This window comes from Engraulis encrasicolus, chromosome 4, assembly GCF_034702125.1.
Source record: "Engraulis encrasicolus isolate BLACKSEA-1 chromosome 4, IST_EnEncr_1.0, whole genome shotgun sequence".
In the NCBI taxonomy this organism is placed as follows: domain Eukaryota; kingdom Metazoa; phylum Chordata; class Actinopteri; order Clupeiformes; family Engraulidae; genus Engraulis; species Engraulis encrasicolus.
Window position 1 is genome coordinate 1875001 of NC_085860.1, and position 25000 is coordinate 1900000.

General features: G+C 42.1%; 2 protein-coding genes across 3 annotated transcripts in view; one reads left to right on the forward strand and one right to left on the reverse strand.

Moving 5' to 3' along the window:
- Positions 1 to 7706, reverse strand: part of vwf (von Willebrand factor) — a 69250-nt gene extending 61544 nt beyond the window's left edge. Inside the window, exons 1-6 of the mRNA XM_063196473.1 lie at positions 7422 to 7706; positions 4853 to 4916; positions 3959 to 4117; positions 3500 to 3602; positions 2852 to 3060; positions 398 to 516 (exon numbers count right to left, since the gene is read on the reverse strand). Coding sequence (XP_063052543.1) covers positions 398 to 516; positions 2852 to 3060; positions 3500 to 3602; positions 3959 to 4117; positions 4853 to 4916 — 654 coding nt within the window. The 5' untranslated portion in view covers positions 7422 to 7706. The remainder of the gene's footprint in view (positions 1 to 397; positions 517 to 2851; positions 3061 to 3499; positions 3603 to 3958; positions 4118 to 4852; positions 4917 to 7421) is intronic.
- A 6284-nt stretch (positions 7707 to 13990) lies between these two features.
- Positions 13991 to 25000, forward strand: part of cd9a (CD9 molecule a) — a 14971-nt gene continuing 3961 nt past the window's right edge. Inside the window, exons 1-3 of one of the 2 annotated variants that reach the window (XM_063195942.1) lie at positions 13991 to 14355; positions 16646 to 16748; positions 24840 to 24937. In XM_063195942.1, coding sequence (XP_063052012.1) covers positions 14284 to 14355; positions 16646 to 16748; positions 24840 to 24937 — 273 coding nt within the window. In that variant the 5' untranslated portion in view covers positions 13991 to 14283. Of the gene's footprint in view, positions 14356 to 15068; positions 15420 to 16645; positions 16749 to 24839; positions 24938 to 25000 lie in introns of those variants that run through there. The other variant, XM_063195943.1, reaches the window with a different exon arrangement.

Consider the following 25000-nt stretch of genomic DNA (forward strand, 5'->3'; position numbering starts at 1 on the left):
TGTATATTGTGTATTTACTGTAAAATACACTCATAGACTCATGGCCCATAGACTCATTTTATTTGGCCTGCAAGGTTATTACAAATGTCTATTACAGAAGACTTGAACATGAAATTTCGTATATTACAGGAATATGCGTGGGCCCAGAGCAGTGAAACAGCTCAGACTCAACAGAATATGTGCAAGCACATTTGAACTATGATGGGAATCTGTTAGTGAAACTAAAATGAGTATTTTACAGTAAGTGTCTGTGTATGCACAAATTTAGTCATTTTATTACTTTTTCGTGAGTTTGGCCCGTGACATTGCTCCAGATTTTGATTTTGGCCCTCAGTCAATTTGAGTTTGACACCCCTGATCCACAGTATCTGTCTGTCAGTTACTGTATGCAGCAGACCTTTGAAGCTGCCCCATGGGCGTCGCAGGTTTCAGAGGGTGGCATGACCCGCTTGCAGGGCGCTGCTCCATTCATCATCCAGGAGTTGGCAAAGTCATAGGCATCATCTGTTACAAAACCTACACGCACACGCGCACGCACGCACGCACGCACGCATGCACGCACACACGCACGGACAAACACACACACACACACAATTATAACCACATGTAATTGTTTACATTTCAGTGTCCACCATCAATGGTTTCACAAAATGTTGGTGATACTTGGGTATTGAAAGAAGTATTGACCCAACTTTTCACCTTGTGAAACAAGTGAATGCATTATGGGACAAAGATGGCAGAAAAAAAAGTATTCATTCACAACAGTGACCTTTAAAGATTTAAGTGAATATGTGAGTATGAGAATATACTATGCAAGGGGTTTCTTTGAAATGTACATGGGTGGGGGTGCTATGGCGCACTGTGTAGACCTCCCGTACCACATATATGGGGACCCAGGTTCGAGTCCGGCCTGGGTCATTTCCTAACCCTACCCTATCTCTCTCTCTCTCCACTCTACTGTCACATCTTCACTATCCTATCTCAATAATGTGGACAGTCGTGGTGTAATGCTTAGGGAGTTGGGACTGTAGATCACAGGGTTGCAGGTTCAATCACCAGCCTTACCAATCCCTTCCACCCATGGCTGAAGTGCCCTTGAGCAAGGCACCTAAAACCCCATATTGCTCCAGGGACCGTAGCCAATACCATGCAATATTGTACAGTTGAGGATGATATGATTAGCCCCCCTCCTGAAATTAGACATGTCTGACGATTTCTCAGTGAGAAGGACCATCATGAACCGTTTCTGTTATTCTGGAAACAAATACACTGCTGGAGATAATGTCCAATAAGTTGAATTTGGATTTTTCCATTTTCACAATGAGTTTAAACAAAAAAGGGTAAAAATGGCAAGGACAAAATTATTAGCCCCCTTATCATTAATAGTCAATAGAGTACAATTTATGAACCAAAACTGACATCAGGCACTTTGATTAGTTGTTAACTATGTTGGCACATGCCCTACCAGGGATTTTGGCCCATTTTTTCCATTGCAAATAGTTAACCTGGTCCAAATTGCATGGATGTTGAGGATGGACATTCATTTTCAGCACTCCTCAAAGACTATCTAAACAATTGAGATCTGAACCACAACATGATCATGGTTTTAGTAACCTTGAAGAACATTTGAACAATTTTGGATGTAAGCTTTGGGCTATTATCTTATTGAAAGATCCAGTGAAGATCTTAGCTTCCTCTATGACCATATTTTCGCATGGTCACCTTCCACATTCTATCATAATATTCTGTTTTTATGGTGCCGTACACCCAAACAAGGTTTCCTGTGGCTGAGGCTGCCACAGAATGATGCTTCCACCACCATGTTTAATTGTGGAAACCATGTCATAAAGTTTTAAGGACTATCCCTTTCTTCACCTGACAGAAGCAGAATTCATGCATCAAAGCAGGTGCAATTGAATCTCATCAGAAGAAAGCAGAGACTTTCAAAACTCATTTTTGACTTTCAAATGTTCATAGGCAAAGCTCAATGACACTCTGATATGCACCGCCTTTGGTAAAAGAGTTCTTCTGTGATGATGGCCCCAAAGCCCAATATGATGACAAGCCCTAACAGCTGTCTTTCTCGAAATAAAAACTCCAGGTGAGGCCAGGTCAATAACAATCATCTAGGCAGGAGTCCAATGCTTCTTTGGTTTAATGAGACTAAGCAGTTTCCACAGTTACACATAGTGGTGGTGGCATCACGTTTTTAGACTGTTATTCAGCCTCAGACAGGGTCTGGATCTGGATTGCTGGGTCCTCCAACAACATTGTAACCCAAAGTAAACGTTTAAATTAGTTCAGAGGTTCTTCAAGGACACTAAAACCATGATATTGAAATGACCTACTTAAAGTCCAGTCCTCAATCCCACTGAGAGTCCGAGAAATGTCTCTGCTCAGCATCCATGCAATTTGAACCAGCTAGAACATTTGCAGTGAAGAAATGGTCCAAAATCGTGGGGCATGTGCCAACCTAGGTAACAACTGATGAAAGTGCCTGTTGTCAGTTTTGGTTCATAAATGGTGTCATATTGACTATTAATGATCCGGGGGCTAATAATTTTGTCCTTGTCATTTTTGCCCTTTTTTGTTTAGACTCATTGTAACGATAGAAATATGCAAATTCAACTCATTGGACATTATCTCCATCAGTGAATTTGTTTCCAGAATAACAGAAACGGTTCATAATGGTCATTCTCACTGACAAATCAAGAGAAATATCTAATTTCAGGAGGCTAATAATATCGTCCCCAACTGTATATGTAATGTGCTTTGGATAAAAGCGCCAGGTATGTAATAATGGCACTAAAAGCACAAAAAAATGCACATGGATGTGTTGACTTCCACCCACCCTCTCGAGTTGTGTAGTCGTCCTCAGGCACGCGGTTGTAGTTGCCACAGAGACCGCAGGTCCGGTTGCCATGGTGTTTGGAGAGCGTGATGTCGATGTTCTTATCTCCGTCCAAGCGCACGGAGAAGCCGAACTCGTCACTCCAGAGCCGCACACCACCCAGCTCGCGACCCGCAAACACAGAACTAGACGCATACGGCAGCTGCAGTCTAGACACACAAACAACAAATACGTACGTAGCATGTAAGACACCACACAGACATTTTAAGTGTGTTTTTTCCTATGAGTCAATGTCTCAATGTGACCATTTCCATTCTTGTGAAAAACATAAACAAAACTGTGTATGTGACTGCCAATATACAATGTGTGTTTATACTACAATAATAAATGATATACACATACATATATACCATAGCTCCTAATTTGTCACAGAAAAACACCTACAGTATGTTCATATATTGTTCAGGTGTTTGTGACATATGTTTAGAATTATCTCAGCTGCACTGTGCTTCTCAGTTTCACGGGAGAGGATGCCATCAGTTGTCTAGAATAGAATAGAATAGAATAGAATAGAATAGAATAGAATAGAATAGAATAGAACAGAATAGAACAGAACAATTGTCTCTTGTGTCAGTGCCTCAGTTCTACCTCTCAGCTCCGCGAGTGAGGGTGCCATCAGTCGAGAGATGGAGCTCGAAAAACTCCCCCAGAAATACAGTCACGCCCTTCCTCTTGCCGTTAGCGAAATCACCTGTACCAAAACACACACACGTTCTCTAAAGAGTACGGCATTGTGCACTGTGTATGTATTAAGTTCTCTCTTTGTGTGTGTGTGTGTGTGTGTGTGTGTGTGTGTGTGTGTGTGTGTGTGTGTGTGTGTGTGTGTGTGTGTGTGTGTGTGTGTGTGTGTGTGTGTGTGTGTGTGTGTGTGTGTGTGTGTGTGTGTGTGTGTCTCTGTGTGTGTCTGTGTGTGTGTGTGTGTGCGCGCATGTGTGTGCGTGCGTGCGTGCGTGTGTGCATGTGTGTCTGTGTGTGTTTACACGTGTGTGTGTGTGTGTTTGTTGAGTACTATGTGTGCCTGCATGCGTGCGCTCATGTGTGTATTACCCAGTATGGTGAAGGCTCTCTTATGACAGTCTCCAGCCAGCATGTAACTGCAGTCTCCAGAGAACTGATACAGAACTCCATCAAACGAGTGGATATGCTGCCAACCAAACAAGCTACAGCGGCCCACCTCCCCTGCACACACACTCACACTCACACACACTGACAACAACACAGAGTCAGAACCTAGAAATATACAGTACAGTAGGTATATACAGAACAGTAGATCTGCTGTACCAAACGAGAACGTAGTGACTGCATATCTGGTCGAAACTGAGAAATGGACTTTATAATACTCCTTTTTCTTGAGTCAAAAAAATTGGTCCAACTTTGGTCCAACAAGCTAATACACAGTAAGTCATGTGTAGTGACTGCACTTATCATTGAAGCAGTTGTTCAGGAAACAATAATACTTTTACATATTTTTCTGTACATGTTTTTGTGGTGGAAAAACTTTTTTTGTGTGTGTGCATACATTCCTTTTCTAAAAAAGTAGGCCTATTACATGGAGCATTATCACCACCACATTACCTACAACAGAGTTGACTGGCCAGAAAAGAAACTTTAAAGCCTTTCTATCTCAGTTTACCAGTTACTGTGTTCTTGTGTGGTACGACAGAGATGGGGTCCAAAAAAAATGACGGAACAAGTTACACATGTAGGCTATACTCTTACAAACTCTCTCTCTCTCTCTCTCTCTCTCTCTCTCTCTCTCTCTCTCTCTCTCTCTCTCTCTCTCTCTCTCTCTCTCTCTCTCTCTCTCTCTCTCTTTCTCTCACACACACACACACACACACACACACACACACACGCACACACACACACAAACACACAAACTTGCACACGATTGAATGAGTTAAGCCATTTTCCACCAAACACATATTCAGACCAACTCACCTGCAAAATAGAGAACAACTGATAGGGTGCTGCTGCTCCATTCTCTCTGTTTACTTTCCCCCATCTAAAGAGTACACACACACACACAGACACACACACACACACACGCACGCACGCACGCACGCACGCACGCACGCACGCACGCACGCACGCACGCACGCACGCACGCACACACGCACGCACGCATGCACGCACACACGCACGCACACACACACACACACATTGTGCATGAGGTCTTTCCTCATGAGGCTTCCCTTTATGAATGAACTATCATCAAGTCTACAAACTTAACTGTCACCATACAAACATACACAACATTGCCTTATGCAGGGATGTAACCAGACATTTTCAAATACTGAGGTCAAATACTGTGTGCAGTATTGCATAGTGTACATTTAGAATGCTTCAAACACTTCAGTCAAACTCTCAATTTTGTTTTCATTAATTACTGCCTTGAGAATAAATGGGGGAGATGTATTGACTGTTGATGTACAGACTGAATTTCTCCATGTTGATCATGTACCGATTTTCATCATAGATAAATTTTACATTACTGAAAAAAAAAAAATACAGAAGACTTGACCTCCGTGTCCTGAATGGTAGTTACGGCCATGGCCTTATGCAACATTCATTTGCATTTCATCAAAAGGCAAAAAAAAGATCCAAACCGGAATCCAGCATATCATTCATCATTAGCTGCCTGCTTTCTATCATCACATTTTCAAACAACAAAATCATTATTATCTATTAAAAATGATTGCTTCTTCTAAACATCATTGTTCGAGGAATTTCTCCATGGTGACGGGGAGATGGGTATCACGGCTGTTGAAAAGTTTGTGCTGTGCTGACTCACAGGCCGCTTCCTCTTGCCCCGGAGTGGAGCTGAACGGGCTCTCTCCCCTTGCTTTATATCAGCAAACAGTTTCATGCAAGACTATTTGGTAACACTAGCTATTTTACAGTTTCTTTTGTTAGTGCATCATAATGCATTAACATGTAATCAACACATGATATGTTTATACACGATTCATAAGCTAATTCATCTTGCCCCGCATTAGGCATGGGCCACTACTTTATATCAGCTAACAGTAAAAAAATAATTGAGGTAGTTCAACACCTAGGGAATTGGATTGATTTAAAATCTTCTAGACTGTATTTTGTCCCTGCATACGCTCGAATGTTGTATTAACGTTGCATTTTTTTTTTTTTACTGTGTAACAATTTTATGCAAGGCAGTTTGGTAACTTCATTTTGCGGTTTCTTTTTCTGTGAATCTACATCTATCAATATGTGATATCATATAGCGTACTTGCACTGTGAATAGGCTACCTAACCCTATCCCTAACCTCTAAGGTACTGTACAGTGGAAGGACCTAATGTTCTGTTTTGTTAAATTGTACCTGATTAACGTGACAGGGACCTCAAAATAAAGTGTGACTATGTGTTCACGGACAGATTTAGAGGCACAAAGGGTTGCAATGGATAATAAAGCATAATAAAAAAGTAAAGAAATGACTGTTTGGTTTGGTTTTTGAGTCACAGTTTGCACCATTTAAATTCAGCAAAAATGAGAAATGCTTTCAATATTATACTGCCCTACAAAGGCACTGCAACTACGAATTTTGTCAAAATTGAGTTTAGACTGAAAATTATCTTCATTTCACCTCCTTTATCTTGTGACATTGCAACATCTCTAAAATGGGACACATTTTGACCGTACGGTTTTATCAAATTTGCAGCAACTACACTACAATATCCAACTGAATATCTAGGCCTTTTTTTCACAGTCTCAATGTTGCCGTAGTTGCACTTTGCCTTTGTAGGGCAGTATAGCCTACTGTATTTTTTCCATCCAAAACTACATTCATTGACAAAAACAACACACTTCTGGAACATTTGAACTCTGTAATGGAAGTGAGTGGAATGGAATGTTGACTTTGGGCCTGTCCACAGTAACTTCCACTCTGCTTCTGATTCTGTTCCTGGTGCCAGAGTGACTACACACAGTAAAGCATGTAAAGTTATTTCAACACTTAGAGAGCCGAATTAGCATCTTTTAGAGTGTATTTGGTCCCAGAGTTCTCTGTATGTGTTTGCTGTTCAGAGGGAATGTCTGCAGTTTACATGTAGCACATGGAAATGTACACATAATGCACCTCCTAGAGCAATGAAATAAAATGGCAGATATAAAGCAAATTGGAACATGCCTCGCTCTAACCCTCATATGTATGAACCACTGAAACCATTTTGGGAACATTATTGCAGGTTCAAAAGACAGACTTAGCGCCCATTTCAATTCAGTTTGTTAAACCCAATGTTTTTGAAGTGTGTGCTTTCAGGTCAATATTCACAGGTGTACTCAAAATAGGAGACAGGTATATGACACTGATTGATGTGATCATGTCAGGGAAATTTACATTTAAAGGTATTTGATGAGTGCTGATATGAGTTCTCATTGAGAGAACAATATTTTGCTTGCAAAGTAAATATTTAGCCCACAGGTAATTCCTCAAATCAGTCCAAATAATTGAATGACTTATTACATAATTTTTACAAAAGTGTATCTTACCTCCGGAGTTCACTTTTGCTTGTGAAGGAGAAAGTTGCAGTTGTTACCGTACTCCTTCCAATTCCCAGACAGGCACACCCTCACATACACATACACATACACATGCACATTCTTCCAAAGCTGTCACACACAGAACTTGTGAAAGCAGACGAGGAGAGACTTTATACACCAGCTAGCGAAGGAGATGCAGGGACAGGAAGAAGAGGGGAAAGGGGCATGATAACAGAGAAACGAGTGTGATATCCGGCTTTTCCTGTACTCAATCCACCTCATCTCTCACACCTTCCCTCCCTCATTGGCCCTTCTGCCTCTCTGTCTCTTTCCTTCTTTCCTTCTTTCTTTCTTTCCTTCTTTCTTTCTTTCTTTCTTTCTTTCTTTCTTTCTTTCTTTCTTTCTTTCTTTCTTTCTTTCTTTCTTTCTTTCTTTCTCATTCTCTCTGATTCCTGTGTTCAAGCCCTGGCTTTCTCATTCGCTTTTTGCCCCTGTGCTTCTGTCTGGGTCTCATAAACTAACACTACCTCTCGGCATCTCTCTAGGTTCTCTTTCTCTCTCTCTCTCTCTCTCTCTCTCTCTCTCTCTCTCTCTCTTTCTCTCTCTCTCGTTTCACACACTCTCCGGGCACACCGTCATTAAGAACAATGGTAGGAAGTCTGGGTATGGAGGAATTGATGGATTAGTCTAGTAGTCACAACAGATAAGACGGAGTGCTACACACACACACACACACACACACACACACAATTATTCACAATATACACTGTACACCGCCATATCGCACTCTCACGCACACATGATGCATGCATTCAACTCTCCTATACAGGGGTCACATGTTAATTAATGGCCGTGGTAAATGCATTTACAACGTGTCGATTTGCGATAAGTCACCACCACCCCATTTTACAGCACAACACAACACTTGTGCCAAACGAAATATACTACGTTCACTCACTCAGCCAGCCATGGAGTGAGGTATGTGTTCTGATATGATTTTTGTCATTACGAGAGAAGGCATTATATAACTAGTTGCTGCCCAGTGCCCAGGGCTGAGGTTCCCCTCCCCTCAGAACACCTGCCAAGAACACGCTGTTACAACGTTGCCCTATGCCCCAACCCATGTGCCTGGCCTCAACACCCTCAAGCATGAGCACACACACACACACACACACACACACACACACACACACACACACACACTCACACGCGCGCACACACACACACACGCACGCACGCACGCACGCACGCACGCACGCACGCACGCACGCGCGCACACACACACACACACACACACACACACACACACACACACACACACACACGCACGCACGCACACACACACACACACACACACACACACACGCACACACACTTTTTCATTCCACTTTAAATTTGATTCAGTCCACTAAGGTCCGTACTATGAACACAAATCAGGATCCCCCCTACACTTTAGGCCTACTGTATAGACCTATATGGTAGGCCACGTTTACAACAGACTAGGTCCCCTGAAAATATAGGCATGTTAATTTTTGTATTGCAGATGTAGGTAATTTCAGATGTAATTTGCCTTTTCTCTGGCAAAATGGCCCATTAGCGTTATCAGGGCGGGCCCTCTCTCATAGCTTTTGACTCCGTCTGTCCTGTTTTTGTTTCTTGACCTCTGCTGCGATAACCACAAAATACTTTCAAAATACTCCTCATTCTATCTTTTATCTTGGAGCAAATGTTCAATTTCAGTTCGAAATGTGTGTGTGTGCGTGTGTGTGTGTGTGTGTGTGTGTGTGTGTGTGTGTGTGTGTGTGTGTGTGTGTGCGCGTGTGTTTATCTGTGTCTATGTCTGTGTCTGATTGTTCACTGGATCACACGGATCACACAACAGTGAAGGTCAATGTAAGCATCATGTTTTTAGGGCAAATTATCCATTAATTCATTAATTGTTAGTTGATGTACCTTCTCGATCAACTTACGATTAATTATCAATAACCAAAGCTATCAATTGCTGAATTTAAATGATGAGGGAGAACGAAATCAAAGAGTCAGTGATGTGTTGAGGTCAGAGTGCTACTGCCTAATGCAGGTGCACATAATCACCCAATTAACCTCACCAGGCCTAGCTCTGCCCATGCACTGACATGCTACGGCCTGGAGGGGGCACAGGGGGACGACACAGGTGTTGGCTAGGGTTTCGCATTTTCTGAAACACACACACACACCAAGTGAGAAAAATATGTAAGCAGTTAAAAAAAACACACCCTGTAAATTGCCATTTTCATCTGCATAACGTAAAATGTATAGCCTACATCCATTCCTTACTCTACCTAGCCTCTGGCTTAGCTGTATCCAGGTGCCAACAGCTTTGGCCAGGCCCAGGGCAAAATAGTCTGGAATAGCCCCCTTCTCAATACATAGGCTACAATGTAAGGATACAAGGAGTTTTATTTGTCACATGCTGCACAGAATGATCTATGGTAATAGGGATGGCTATTCTGGGCCCTCTCTCTCCTCGGGCCTGAGACAAATTACCCATTTGCACTCCCTCCTATGCACCTGTAGTTGCAAAAAGTGACAGTCACTTGGCTAGAAAACATGTTTCCATGACAAACTCAGTGTAATAACTAATAAGGTAGTGTAGGCCTATGTTTTTATTCTTTGAGCATGGTTATTGACCCGCAGTAGGTTACACTTTACTTGACATGAGTCAAAAACATTATGTTAAAGTCATAAATGTTTCATGGTCATGAAAAGTTGATATTGTTTAGGCTGTCTTTAACAGAGTCATAAAATGTTAATGACATTGACATAATGTTTATTAATAATAATAATAATAATAATACTTTCGTTTTATATAGCGCCTTTCAAAACACCCAAGGACGCTTCACAGAGTGTTGTGTTGGAAAGTGTGAGTGTGTGTGCGCGTCAGTGTGTGAGCATGTGTGTGAATGCATGTAAGTGAAAGTGTTTGTGGAACTAGCAGCCATAAGCCTCCAGGAAGAGATGTGTCTTAAGGTGTTGCTTAAACATGGCCAGTGAAGGGGCATTCTGGATGTGGTCGGGCAGATTGTTCCAAAGAATGGGAGCAGCAGCATGGAAGGGTCTGTTACTGGTCGCCTTGAGCCTGGCCCGAGGGACGATCAGCTAGCCCTTGGAAGAGGACCGCAGGGATCTTGAGGGGTCATAGGGGTGAAGGAGGTCAGTGGGGTAGTGGGGTGCCAGACCATCGAGGGACTTGAAGGTTAGGAGGAGGACTTTGTAGGTAATGCGTGACTTGATGGGGAGCCAGTGAAGCTGCTTGAGTATGGGGGTGATGTGCTGCCAGGGTCTAGTGCCTGTTATGATCCTGGCAGCAGAGTTCTGGACATATTGCAGTCTGTCTAGGGCCTTGTTGGGTAGACCAAGCAGGATGGCATTGCAATAGTCCAGACGGGAGGAGATGAAGGAGTGAGTGAGCGTCTCCGTAACTGTCTTAGAGAGTGAAGGCCTGAGTCTGGAGATGTTTCGGAGATGATAGAATGCCGATTTGGTGACTTTTTGGATGTGGGAGTGAAGTGAAAGTGATTATTACAAGTCCATGACTGTGTCATGACACTGTTATGACACTGTCATGGCATACGTATGATGCCGGCATCAAGAGTGTTAGCCAGGCTAAGTTAGCCTTATGGTTTATCCCTCTGTGACTAATAATTTTGTTGGAAACATAAACAGATATGGGCCCAACAAATAAATACCTGTATATGAGTAATATTTTTTTGCGTGAAGTAAAATCTTCGGTAACACTTTACAATAACGTCTTATTCACAGCTTTATAAACACTTTATAAATAATGAACTAATTATCAACAAAATGTTTACAAATGTTTATAAATGGGAAAGAAATACTACAGTATGTATGTTAACACAGCAGACACAGCGCAGTCGCAGCAGTCCTGGAAGGTTTTCCTCCAAGGACCAGATGGCATGAAACCACATAAAACTGACACAGTAGAAGTTGATTCCCACTCCACTGTGCAGTCATAGTTTTTGTATTACTCATTTACAAACATTTGTAAATACTTTGTTAAATGTTAATTGTTATTAAATGTTAATAAAGTGTTTATAAAGCTGTGCATAGGACGTTATTGTAAAGTGTTACCAAATCTTCTTATATTCTTTTCTAGATTGAGTTTGTGTAACCCCTTCCTTCCCCTTTGTGCAGTTTGCTTAGGGGCTGATAGGCCTGGTAAACTCATCTTATCTAATCTGATCTAAAGGAGTGGTCATGGAGTGGTCCGCAGGACAGAGTGGTCAGCAGGAGGTCTGACACAGCTGGCCTTATCTGACCTGTAGAAGGGGTCAGAGAGCAGTCACTCGGAGATGCCAACACTCTTGAGATATACTCTTGGTAATGAATAATGGTAGGCAAGGCCATAACTACCATTGAGGACACAGAGGTCATGTCCTCTGTATTTTTTGTTCAGTAATGTAAAATGTATCTATGATGAAAATGGATATATCATCAACAATGATAAATTCAGTCTTTATACGCCACCCCCATTTATCCTCAAGGCAGTGATTAATGAAAACAAACTTAAGAGTTTGACTGAAGAGTTTAGCATTCTAAATGTATAGCATGCAGTACAGCATGCAGTATTTGACCTCTGTATTATAAAATGTTTGGTTACGGCCCTGCTAGTAGGCCTGTGTATGTGTGTGTGTCCTTTTAAACAGAGTTGTATAAAGTAGAAGTAGAGGTACTCTAACAGATGTAATTACAACACTAGTGGTATATTACATGGTTTCAACTTTGTAAGATCACACTACCAGTGTTGTAAGTACATACATCTGTAAGCGTAAGTACATACGTTTGTAAGCGTCTCTGCTTCTACTTCATACAACTCCGCTTTTAAACAGGAAGACAAGGACCTGGTACCAGTCCATTCTGACAAATATCATGATGACCATAACGGATGAAGATGCAGATTGCTGGACATGAAGACAGTGGACGGAACACTTAGGGAAAATTAGAATAGTTGCAAAGTCCTGAACTAACAAAATATAGTTATCTTTTAGGGTCAGACAAGGTTAAAAACTACAGAACTCTGAATGATTTTACCAGGGACATTGGATAAAGTAGACACGACTCAAGCTCTAACCCTTTCTTGAAAAAAAGGTTGAGAAACACTACTCTAAAGAAAGGAACCTCAGATTCTGTCACCTCGGCAGAGGAGCATTTTGTAAACAAAATACTGTCCCCCATGCAGCTATATGACTGACAGTAGGCCTATCTTAATTTGAAAAAAAACATTGTCGTCCCACACTCAGAACTTCATGCGATTTTTTTACTATTGGTCCATCGTGCGCACCTCTGCTGATGTGCGTTTACTAAAACTAAAGAATGACTGAGGGTACATGGCTTAAAGGGACACTGTGTGAGATTTTTAGTTGTTTATTTCCAGAATTCATGTTGCCCATTCACTAATGTTACCTTTTTCATGAATACTTACCGCCAGTATCAATTTCTAAGTATTCATTATGACTGGAAAAATTGCGCTTTCCATACATGAAAAGGGGGATCTTCTCCATGGTCCGCCATTTTGAACTTCCAAAAATAGCCATTTTTAGCTGCAAAAATGACTGTACTTGGACCATACTAGAAAATATTTGTTTAATTTGTTTAGTAAACTTTCATGTAAAGATCAAATTTGGCAATAGGCTGCCCAATTTCAATAAGCAGCATAGTTGACCCTTTTTTGACCATTTCCTGCACAGTGTCCCTTAAGCCTGCACTAGCATGTATGCTTTAGCTAAGATGGTGATGCTTCACTTGCCACTGATGTCATGAGCATGACATGAAAGTGTCATAATAATGTCAAAACAGTGATGGACGAGCCATAAACATGTCAATGTCATTTACGTTTTATGGTCAGGAAAAGTTGACCATGTTAGGGCTATCTTTACCATAACCAACTGTCACTTAATGACAACAGTAATGAAATGTTTGTGACACATCATTGACTGCATTACAACATTGTTATGACACTGTCGTGCACCTATGACCCCGGCATTATGTACAGTGTTACCATCCATATGCAACTGCACATTGTTCATTGGTTTAACTGTATTGCATTGATCATGCATTCTTGCGACATTCCACGCACATGATGACTCAAGTTGTACCTGACTAATATCACAGGCCTATAAGGTTGGTAAATGAACCTGTGTAATAAATGTATGTATTTTCTTGAGTAAACTGTGAGTGTGTTTCCATAACAGACAAATGCGGCAGAATTATATTTTATGATAGGCCTATTTATTGTCATTGTTGTTAGCGTGAGTGATTTTGAACAATTGCTTTTACAACAGATTACCCTATTTATTTATTTATTCATGTATTCATTTTTTTTATTTTTATTATTTAGACCTACTTTTTATCAATCTATCTTCAAATTAAAGAACATGCAGGTAAATCCAACAAATCAGGCTGTTCGCCTTGCATTTGTCGCTCCTGAGCTCGCCAGCAGGGCGTGTGCTGTGGTTTATGTACATCGTCTATCCCATGTATTGTTTGGGGTGACGTCATCTTCGAGGAGACTGGACCCAGCGCAGTAACGGCACGCGACGCGAGAGATGCGGGATGGATCGGTTCAGGCGAGCGTGACTGCTGGACCGGTGATGTCATCCCAAACAAACCAAGTGAAATGAAGTCCACTTCAAAATGAACATAGAGCAAACTGGTGACTAGACCAGGAGAGACCTACGCGGTATTATACAGAAAGCTAAAGTTGGTTCGTGCGACCAGAAGAAAGCAAAGCAGCTGAGCAAGGCTTGACACACTCCTTCAGCTCGTGCAAATATCTCAGTAGCAGCAGCATCGGATTCTGAATACCATTGGCATGATGGCGGCGCTGACACGAGGAGAGATGTGTGTCAAATATCTCATGTTCGCCTTTAACTTCATATTCTGGGTGAGTGTTGCACTATTGACGCTTCATTCAGTCTGGGCATACCAAACAAGCGCTCTCGCCAACACGCGCCACCATTAATTCTGTGGAATGCATTTAATGGAAGCGGAATGTCTTTTTTTAATTGCTGGTTACGGAATAGGCTACATAGGACGCCGCGGAGCTGAAGGACATAGCTCACAACTGGCCTGGTTCTATTACACATCCACATCTTCCCTGGCTAGCCTACAGGTTCCCATGGGGCGGTCTTGGCCCAATTGTCTAATCTGAGTTTCTATTTATAGCTCACGATAATCCCGTGCGCAAACTCAGATTACACGGGATTGTGAGTTGGCGAGGCTATATGAGTACGGAAGCAATGTCATGTGTGCGAACAAGCAGGGTATCGTAAATGTGCACATTTGTGAGAACGCGCGGGCGGTCAACCAGCATTTACAGCCAAGCACGATAAATAATTAAACCAAACCATGGGAGCGCGCGCTACACACACACAAACGCTCTCTCTCTCTCTCTCTCTCTCTCTCTCTCTCTCTCTCTCTCTCTCTCTCTCTCTCGCTCTCTCTCTCTCTCTCTCTCTCTCTCTCTCTCTCTCTCACACACACACACACACACACACACACACACACACACACACTTTTTAACGGACTCCCGTGTTACGTAAAATTGTCACGGGCACTCCTCCTCCCACCCGTCTTCCCAGCGGCTCCTTGCTTCAGCCACAGCTGGCCTGGCGCACACAACTGGCACAGTGTCTTGTAAAAACACTGTAGCACATCGGTCGATGTGCTTAATGTCATAATTAATACAGTCGTGTTTAGCTTTACTCTCTTAGACGTATCCAATAGAAAATAATTCCAGCCATAGGTCAATTGCAGGCGTTAACCTTGAGTTCCAAGTCAGGCGCATTGTCCGTTCACGGGATTCACTTTCGGTTTATTGTCACCAGACGCCAAGGAATAAACGGATTCTAAACTTGGATTTGTCTTATCGTTGTTAATGCGATGGCACTCATTGCTGGACACATATGTCTTAAATACCTGATGTTTATCATCAACTGTCTTATTGGGGTAGGTCTGTTGTTTTCTGCAATATAGCCTAGTGCGTCCCACTGTGTCAAAGAAACATTAACTAAGCAAGTGAACTAACGCACTTAAGCACGAGATAGCGTTGGTCTATCTTAACTTTGAGCCTGTGTTTTGGTGTGCTGAGTTTTTTTTCTGAAATGTTCCCGGACGGCCACATAGTGAGCATCGTAGAGCAATTTTTCAGATAAGACGTCAAACCATGCGACGGGTCTGGTGTAACGCAAGTAGCCTACAACTGGTTCTGGTTTAGGCCTACATGCGGGGTTATTAGCAGTGTTGGGCAAGTTACACAAAAACTGTAATGCATTATTGATCCCTTACACTACAATATTACTATATTTAAAATGTAAGACACTACATTTGCATTACTTTAGTTACTTTCGCCAAAAGAAGTGTTGGCCTAAATGTGGATCTGACAATTTAATAGTTTAAATCAAGTTCATAATTCATGACTTTTTCACCTCCCATCCGGGAGGTGTTTTTAGCAGCATGCAGAGTAAGAACTACCCGCTTCAGGACTAGCTTCTTTCTGACCCACCACACTGAATACCACTAAAATTCAGGTCATTGTAATGCATTGTAACTGAAGTTATTTAGACTTGTAACTAAGTAGGCCTAAATATTACACATTTTTGCCCTGTAATGCCTTACATTACTGCATTACACCAAAAAGTAATGCATTACAGTAATTAATTACTTTTGTAATGCATTACTGCCCAACACTGGTTATTAGAATAATACTGCTGGAAAGTGTAAATGAAGCAAGTTGATTAGAGAAGGCCATCTGAGACCTTTTCCAGTTGACCATGAACTGCGTCAAGCTTCATGCATGAGGGTGCCCATGGCCTGACTCCTTTTAATGTGAAGTGTGTGTGTGTACTATGTGGCACTATGATCATTCGATTTGTACAGTTACACTGTAGGCCTACATTTTATTTCCTTGTGCCCCTCTAATACATGCTGCATCCTGAATGTTGACTTTCCAAAGAATGTGTGTTTGTTACGCCATCTTGTTTAGATTCCAAGATAGCACTTACAATTTATTTTTTGATCCACGCTGTACAGCGTAATGTGATTGTTAAATGAGTCTTAAATGAGTGTGTGTGTGTGTGTGTGTGTGTGTGTGTGTGTGTGTGTGTGTGTGTGTGTGTGTGTGTGTGTGTGTGTGTGTGTGTGTGTGTGTGTGCGTGTGTCCACTCTGGGCGTAGTTGACAGGTTCAGCTGTGTTTGCTGTTGGACTGTGGCTGAGGTTTGATGAGAGAACCATAAACTTTTTTGATGAAAAAGGCTTCCCACCACTTTTCTTCATAGGTGAGTGCATACCTGTGTGTGTGTTTGTGTGAGTGTGTGTGAGAGAGAGAGAGAGAGAGAGAGAGAGAGAGAGAGAGAGAGAGAGAGAGAGAGAGAGAGAGAGAGAGAGAGAGACATATGTGTTAGCAATGTGCATGACTTTGGGATACAACTTTGCGAATAGGCCTAGTTTACATTGGAATTCAGAACTAAATGTATGTATCACTATCTTTTTTGTCCACATACTGTATTTCACCTTAGTTTATAGCTCTGTCACATTATGTTTCTTTTGATATGCCAGTCATTGCTCTTCCTATTCTCAAATTGTATTGTTCTCCAATTTCTTCCTTGTGACGGCCCAATATGGGTGGGGGAGGAGCCAATAACAAATGCCCCTTTAAAAGCCGCCTTAAACCTGATTACTAGCATACATGTCATATTTTATACAAGATTAGTTTACACAAAACAGGAACACAAGTGGCACAATATTTTGAATAATATCATTACAAATGTCTGTGTACAGACAGGAATTCCAAAATGCTAAGCGGCTAGGTGTTGAAAATCCCATTGGAGCATTGTAGTGTTGGCCTGGTCCTGACCATCCAATAATACTACCATTTCCATTTCGTATTCATGGTAGACTTTATTTGATCTGACGCGATTGCAGGAAGCAGGAAGGACATTTTCGGAAAAACCGACATTTAACTTATAAGTTGTTGAACAAACATGTCTGACGTCTATCTATGGCGATGTAGGACCGTTTAACAGACATGTCTGACAGAACATCCTACCGTAGGATAAAATTACAATGTAGGGCCGTTTGTCAGAACACCGGCCTAAATCCTACCGGTCAACATCGCTCCACAGAAGACAGGTACCAGGCGTAGTGCGGAGCCAAGTGTCTTGGCGGAAGTACGTAGGATGGCGCGCAAGGCTATTGTAGTGTATGATTAGAACCTGTTTTCTAGTCAGCTGGATTTTGAAGCTGGTTTTGTGTTTTCTGCACTCATACATCAAAATCGTTTTATGCTCAGTAAATTAAGTTATCAGGCCAATCACATGTGAGCTTAACTTTTGAGTGACAGCAGCTTCCTAACAATCTCGAAACCCCACCTCATTACCAGTAGCTACTGCTCGGCTACACAAAATAGTGTTATTTAGAGAGCAAGCCAAACTCACGGAGAAACAGAGATTTCTAAAACTCTGGAAAGGAGAGGCTGGAGCACACTGCAGCTTAGTTTTCAAGACTTTATTTTGTGCACTAACGTTTCGGTGTTGCCATACCTTCTTCAGAGCCTTCAGTTGGACTCTGAAGAAGGTGTAGCAACACTGAAACGTTAGTCGGGTGTGTGCACAAAATAAAGTCTTGAAAACTAAGCTGCAGTGTGCTCCAGCCTCTCCTTTGAATTTATGGCTGTCCTACTGTGATGCACCTGCAAGCTGACTGAGGGATGATGCGTAGAGTCCCAATTCTACTATTTCTAAAAGTCTGTTTGTGTGTAAACGAGAGGCCGAAACCAATGTGCTTTCAAAAATATCCAAATACGTGTACACAGCGCCTTACTCAGCCTAGATAGGTTTCCTGTTTACAAACATTCATGCTGTGAGGAGGGGCAAGATGCAAAGCAGCCGACCAGTGAGCAGTGTTTGCACTGTAGTCAGTGGCGTCAGTTCCTGTTTTTGTTTCCAGCCACAAAGGAAGCTGTGTGTGTGTCTGTGTGTGTGTGTGTGTGTGTGTGTGTGTGTGTGTGTGTGTGTGTGTGTGTGTGTGTGTGTGTGTGTGTGTGTGTGTGTGTGTGTGCATGTGCAGTAACTGGATGGAGACAAGACGAGTAGATTGTTTGAAGTCTAACAAGTCTGCACACACAAGACAGAACAATAGACAGTTGCCGCCTAAATAATAATTATTATATTAATTCTAGGTATTATTATAATATTATTATTAATTATTTTAGAAAAAGGTACTACAACACACCTACAATAGTATATTCTCCTCAGATCTTATTATAGTGAAATTAACTAACCTCTTACAACCCTAGTTAAAAACATTTATCAATCAGCACTATGTAATGCCTTCAGTCTATTACCACCTTGACAACTTCCCCCAATCAAAACCCACCAGAAACTAATAATGACAAGCTGTACAAATCACACCAGGGAATGGGACGCAACACTTCTAGAAAAGAAGAAAAATGTGCACACTGTTACTACTCACCAATTTATTAACACTGCATTTTGACCTCACACGGTCTAATGTAGATTTTCCCTATTTCCTTCATGTTTATTTTTTTTGATCCGACACCTGTTAGGTTGGATGTGCGCTCAATCTAAGCACTACTCTTTTAACACAGGCACAGGCACACATTCACATTAGGGCTAGATATTGACACCTGCCAACCGGCCAAAAAGGGGTCAAACTTTGATGTCATACCTACAGTCGGTCCCCCTACAATGCACACTCTTTACCGAGGTAATGCCACGTCATCCACCTCGGTACGTACCGGGCCTAGCTGCAGTGTACCCAAACAACCGCCGGGTGGCACTTGGGAGCGCTTGGAATGTTTTAGACGATGCTGACGGCATATTAATATATGCTCATATTCACCAGCACGCACCGATTCAGCGGATAACAACATGCCTATAAATTGTGTGAGAACACCTCCAGGAAGTAGGAAGAGTCATAAAAAGAATAGCCTAAATAATGTAATGAATTTTCTTTTTTTTTTTAAATGATGATCGGATGAATTGCATTAATGTGCAAGCTCTGACAAAATGTAAATTGAGTGTAGCCAGAAGCCATACCGATTATCGCATCGCAAGATTTGAAACGTCTAATATTGCAACTTTCAGACTTGTTGTCTGGATGTGGATACTTTTTCGTTTGGTAAAATTACTGAGAGTGCAATACACCTCACCGCAGTAACCTAACAGCGCTTCGTTTGAGCGTGTAAGCGTTGGCTATTTATCACACATCGCCAACAGCTGGGGCGATAACCTAACCTACACTTCCCTAATGAATTTAATGTTGTCACATTGGCAAAAATTAGCAAGCGACTGATATTGCTGTTTTCGTGCTCAAATTAAGTGTAGCCTAAGCAACTGTCGGGTTATGTGTCGCAGGTGAGAAAGTGCGCATTTTTCCAGCGACACCTCTCCTTGTTACCAAATACCCTGGAGAGTACTGTACACCACAAATACGCCAAGACACAAATATTGAGTTTTAAAATAATATTTATTAACTAACAGAAATCTAAAAGAGTCCCGGGGCACCCCAAATCTATACAAGTCCGAAATTCCAAATTTCCTTGGAGATCCCCCCACAGTCATCCGTTCCGAAGGAGGCGGAGGAGCGGTGGCCAGGTGACCATCCATGTCGAGGCTGGGGAGACAGGAAGAGCTTGGTGACAGTAGGCTTGTTGCCCATAGGCAGTCCAAATGGCACTCACTTCCATAATTAAGTAGGCTACGCAGGTAATCGCTGCACTTATTCCACGTGATTTACAACACTGCACTCGCTAGTCTAGGTTAAACGTTAGGGGTGAAGTTGCTCAGCACTCGCACACGGGCACGGCTCACTGCAATGTGTGCTGCGATTCAAGGCCAGCGGTGTTAAAAGTGAGTCCAAGTACAACTGGGTTTGGAGAGAGAGAGAGAGAGAGAGGGGGGGGAAATATATGCTGGGAAATATAGGCCTATGCAATGTCATCTCATAATCATGGAGTTCCTCATGCGATTTCATCTGGGTCAGTCAGCATGCACCTTGCGCACCGGGAAGTGTGTTTTTTCAAACAAGAAACTGGTTCTCATCATATGCATGGCTTAAAACTGACTTTAATGTTTGCCAACGTGCTATAGTTTTCTTTTTCTCTCATTAATAGCACCTGGCGACTGTGACCACAGTTAGATGACCTCGCGCGCGTAAACCCATTAAAATATAGCCTAGCCTTCTGTGGCTATTCAGAGCAATATGAACCAATCAGGTCGGCGTTGTTATTAAGCAAAATACATCCCTGATGTCTACTTAACTAAAATAAGATGCATTTGTCTAATATTTGGAGACATCGCCTTGCTCTTTCTGCGGGGAATTAAGCGCCTCTCTCCCTCGCTCTCTCTCTCTCCCTCTCTCGCCCACACACACACACACACAGTTTGGGGAGGACGCATTTAAACTGTAACAGTTTAGGGGAGAGCAGGGACTCATGAAACTCGGGACGAATGAAACACTGCGATTTACTCGAAAACTTTAACATATCCGAAAGTATGAAAAGTCAAAGTTGTCAGGTTTACAGGCAAAAGGGATTTTAGTGTCAGTAGACACTGTCGGGACGAATGAAACACCCGTTTCATCCGTCCCTCTCGCCCATTGACTTAAAGCAGGATCAAAATAAAATGGGAGCACTTGAGATGACTATGTTCCAACTTGTCTTGAGCACCGTCGTAGCGCAACAAATCATTATCGTAAACATAGCCTAGATAATTGGAAATTACAAAAAATAGGCTACATTTTATAGACTTTGGCTATAGGCTAAGCCGACTCCTCTACCTGTTTGAATTAGTGCAGCCTTACAGGGAGGACGTTAATTTGGCATAGGTCAACTGCAAGAGACTACTAATTTGTGACTTGACGTGATGTGTGAATAATTAGGCTACGATATGCAACAGGCATATTTAGCCGCACTCAGTCATTCATTGGGTGAATGTCCCGACCCTGTGTGTCCGCGTGCATGCATGGGGTGGGGAAAAATACATCAAGCGTGCCATCACCACCCATCCCCCCGGACCCACGGAACCCACTGAAGATCCAAGCAATTGTAGTCTGTCAGTATTTTAGTGTGGGCCCAGGTAGTTGAATTCATGGCATGGCCTGGTTATCTCAATAGTGCCAAGAAGATGTTTGCCCTCAGGCTAGTGTGTTCATAAAGCGCATGTTCGATTTTCTGCTGTAATAGGCTACGATCAGTAAGCCTCAACTTGTCTGTCGTGTCTTTTCCTTCTTTCGATATTTTGTAAAATAGGCCCACGTTAAAGCCTAAATACGATAATAGGCCTAAGGCTAATAAAGTAAGCTAAATAAGTTAGGCCTAAATAAAGTTGTTTTAGCCTATGAACTCAGGCAATGCAGAAATTTGCGGAGGGATTTTGGATATCTTGGCCTATAGGCTACCGATGGCTTTATGAACTTCATGACTGGGCTACAAGATAGTCGGGTAAACATATTGACTTGTAGACCACCAACATCTGATGCTGAAGTGGGGGAGGGTTGTTTTTTCACTTCAAATGTTGCCCGACACACACACACACACACACACACACACACACAGAGAGAGAGAGAGATATGCCGCTAATCGCTCTCTCTCTCTCCTTCTCTCCCTCTCTTTCTCATTGTTGCTGTGCATCTGGAAAGGCATAGGCAGTGTGGTTCACCAGCACATTTTCATAGAAATGCTGTGGGTTTTTTTTTTAATGAAATCTTTATTCAGTTATTTGTGAACAGTCTCTGGCGTTTCCACTTTCGATGTTGCCGTCACCGTGGACAAGTGTCTGCTCGAAAACTTAATGCAAAGCGGCTAAAATGTTCAGAACGTGTTGAACTTTTCAGAACATGAATGTTTGTCTGTGGGGGATGGGTGGGTTACAGCAGTGCAGTGCAGTGCACGGGACTGCACATCCTTTTGTGACATGTCGTGGCGCGACAGGTTATCCAGCCTCCGAAGGAGTCATAGTTCCCAGTCATAGCCTACTGTTGGTTCGCATCTCCACCGAAGCAACTGAATTTGCAGTCCTAATCACAGATGATTAGCCACACCTGGTGTAACAGATGTATTGTCATGTGTGCATCACATCCCCAGTTAACCGGAATCCCGTCGATCGCGCACAACAGCGCATTGAAAGGATGAAATGTTCACAAGCACCAATACAAAAAAAAACGTATTCAACCTATTAGTCCGTAGGCTATCCTGAGGATATCCGTTCCTGACTTGAATAGGTAGTGCAGAAATAATTAACAGACATCACTTAGCCTATAAGTTGGAGCGGAATTGAGACGGTGAATGCAGGACAGAATAATGAAAACAAAACACCGTCGACTGGCGGTCTTGTTTAGGGATCACGCTTGTGTTATTATCAAATACCCAATGTTACGTGCGCAATTGGCTGACTCTTTCCACTTGTAGCCTAAAACTGAGGGAGGGATCAACATACAATGAGCTACACTGAAGCAGATTACTCTGCTTCGCAAAAAAAACCCAGTGCACCAATAATACCCCCGTCTTCAACCTACTATTTAGGCTACCAGATATATAGGCTAGTAATAGTATTAAGTTGTGCTACCTTGTTTTTTGTGGTAACGACAGTGTAGATCAGGTAATAACCTGCAATAGGGGAAGCGGCATGCGCCAGTTTTAAAGACGGAATGTCGTCGCCAAATGTAAAATCACCTCTCTCATGCTGACATGACGGGGCACTACTGTAAGAATAAGTTACTTGCCACAGTAGCCTATATCCTGGTTTGCCCCTTGTGTTATATTTAAGTTCAAGAAAGACCATTCAGGCAAAAGGCTCCAAAGGCCTTCCCATGACTCTCTCTCTCTCTCTCTCTCTCTCTCTCTCTCTCTCTCTCTCTCTAAAGAGGTGTTAACAGCAGGACAGGTACACAGAGAGGAAAGGCAGTATCAAGATTAAACAGCCCTCATAGGAAGTGAGATCACATTGAATTATGCCACAGACAAGGGTCAAAGTCTATTTCAAATCAACAGTTGTGGGGAAGGGAGTTTCACACACACATCCCAAGGCCAGGAAACAAAGACAATGTTTATTAGGCCTCTCTCTCACAGAGGGAGTTGTAAATATGGATAAAACAATACATGACATTTTATGTATGATATTGGGGGCAGTATTAAGATGCCTTCAGTGCTTATCAAAATTAATGTAATTTTTATGCAGTAGGCCTAATGGATTTTACAGACATTACTTTATTGCTTTGTCAGCTCCTATTTTCAAACCCATGTGTCAGTTAAGACCTACAACAGGCAGGTTGGAATTGCTCCAAGCACAGTTCAGCAATTGGGTGGGGAGAATACATTTTTGACTGGGAGACCTGCAACATTATATAAACAAGTATCTGGGGGTGACTATATGCATGCTTTTGAAATCCTCTATCCTTCAACACTGTTCCAATTACAATACCCTGGTTTAGTCAAGACTGCATGTCTGGTTGACATGTTACATAAACACAATCTTTAAAAACGAATTGAACCATTATTAAACTCTTGGAAAATGGTAGTTATCATTTTAAAAAGGTAGTTGTAGATAAAGGATCAGGTGGATCTAGGTGGAATAAGGTGGCTTAACAACAATTTCCCCTTGGGGAGTAACCCCTTAGTGCAGAGCCATATTATAACCTCACTGTCACCAAAATTGTAATGGCTATGTATTTATGGCTATGAGTATTTTCAGCAAATAGTGAATAGGCCCACCGGCGACCCCATCTGCACTAAGAGGCTACTTTTGTAGTTGAGTTGAATTTCTCAAGATGAGTTCAAACCGAGCTCTGAATGGTACATGTAACTTTGATCACTTTTTTGATCACGTTAACTTATGGTCCTACTGTCGAAATAGAAGTCATGGAACTGCTGTGCTACAAAAGTATACATAATCTAATAAAAATATATCAGAGCAAATATGTTAACTAAAAATTAAAATATACGGTAAAATTGAAAATATATGGTAACCTAAATGGTAACTATACAATAGATTAAAATTGTGACCAGATGCAATGTTGACTGAATCAGTCTGCCATGTAGAGTGTAGAGTTTTTAGTTAGTACTCCTTTCCACTAGTAGACGTGCTGTACCTTAGTCCTGGCTCAGAGTTATGAAGCCCTCAGTGTCAATGATGTCACAAATTATGTACCCTCACTTTGTGTGTGTGTGTGTGTGTGTGTGTGTGTGTGTGTGTGTGTGTGTGTGTGTGTGTGTGTGTGTGTGTGTGTGTGTGTGTGTGTGTGTGTGTGTGTGTGTGCACGTTGGTTATTGCCTGAATGTGTGTGTGTGTGTGTGTGTGTCTGTGTGTGTGTCTCTGTGTGTGTGTGCATGTGTCTGTGTGCATGTGTAGGTGTGTATACTCTGATTGCTGCAGGAGCCCTGATGATGGTGGTGGGCTTCCTGGGCTGCTGTGGATCTATTCAAGAATCACCCTGCATGCTGGGAATGGTGAGACACCTCAGTGTGTGTGTGTGTGTGTGTGTGTGTGTGTGTGTGTGTGTGTGTGTGTGT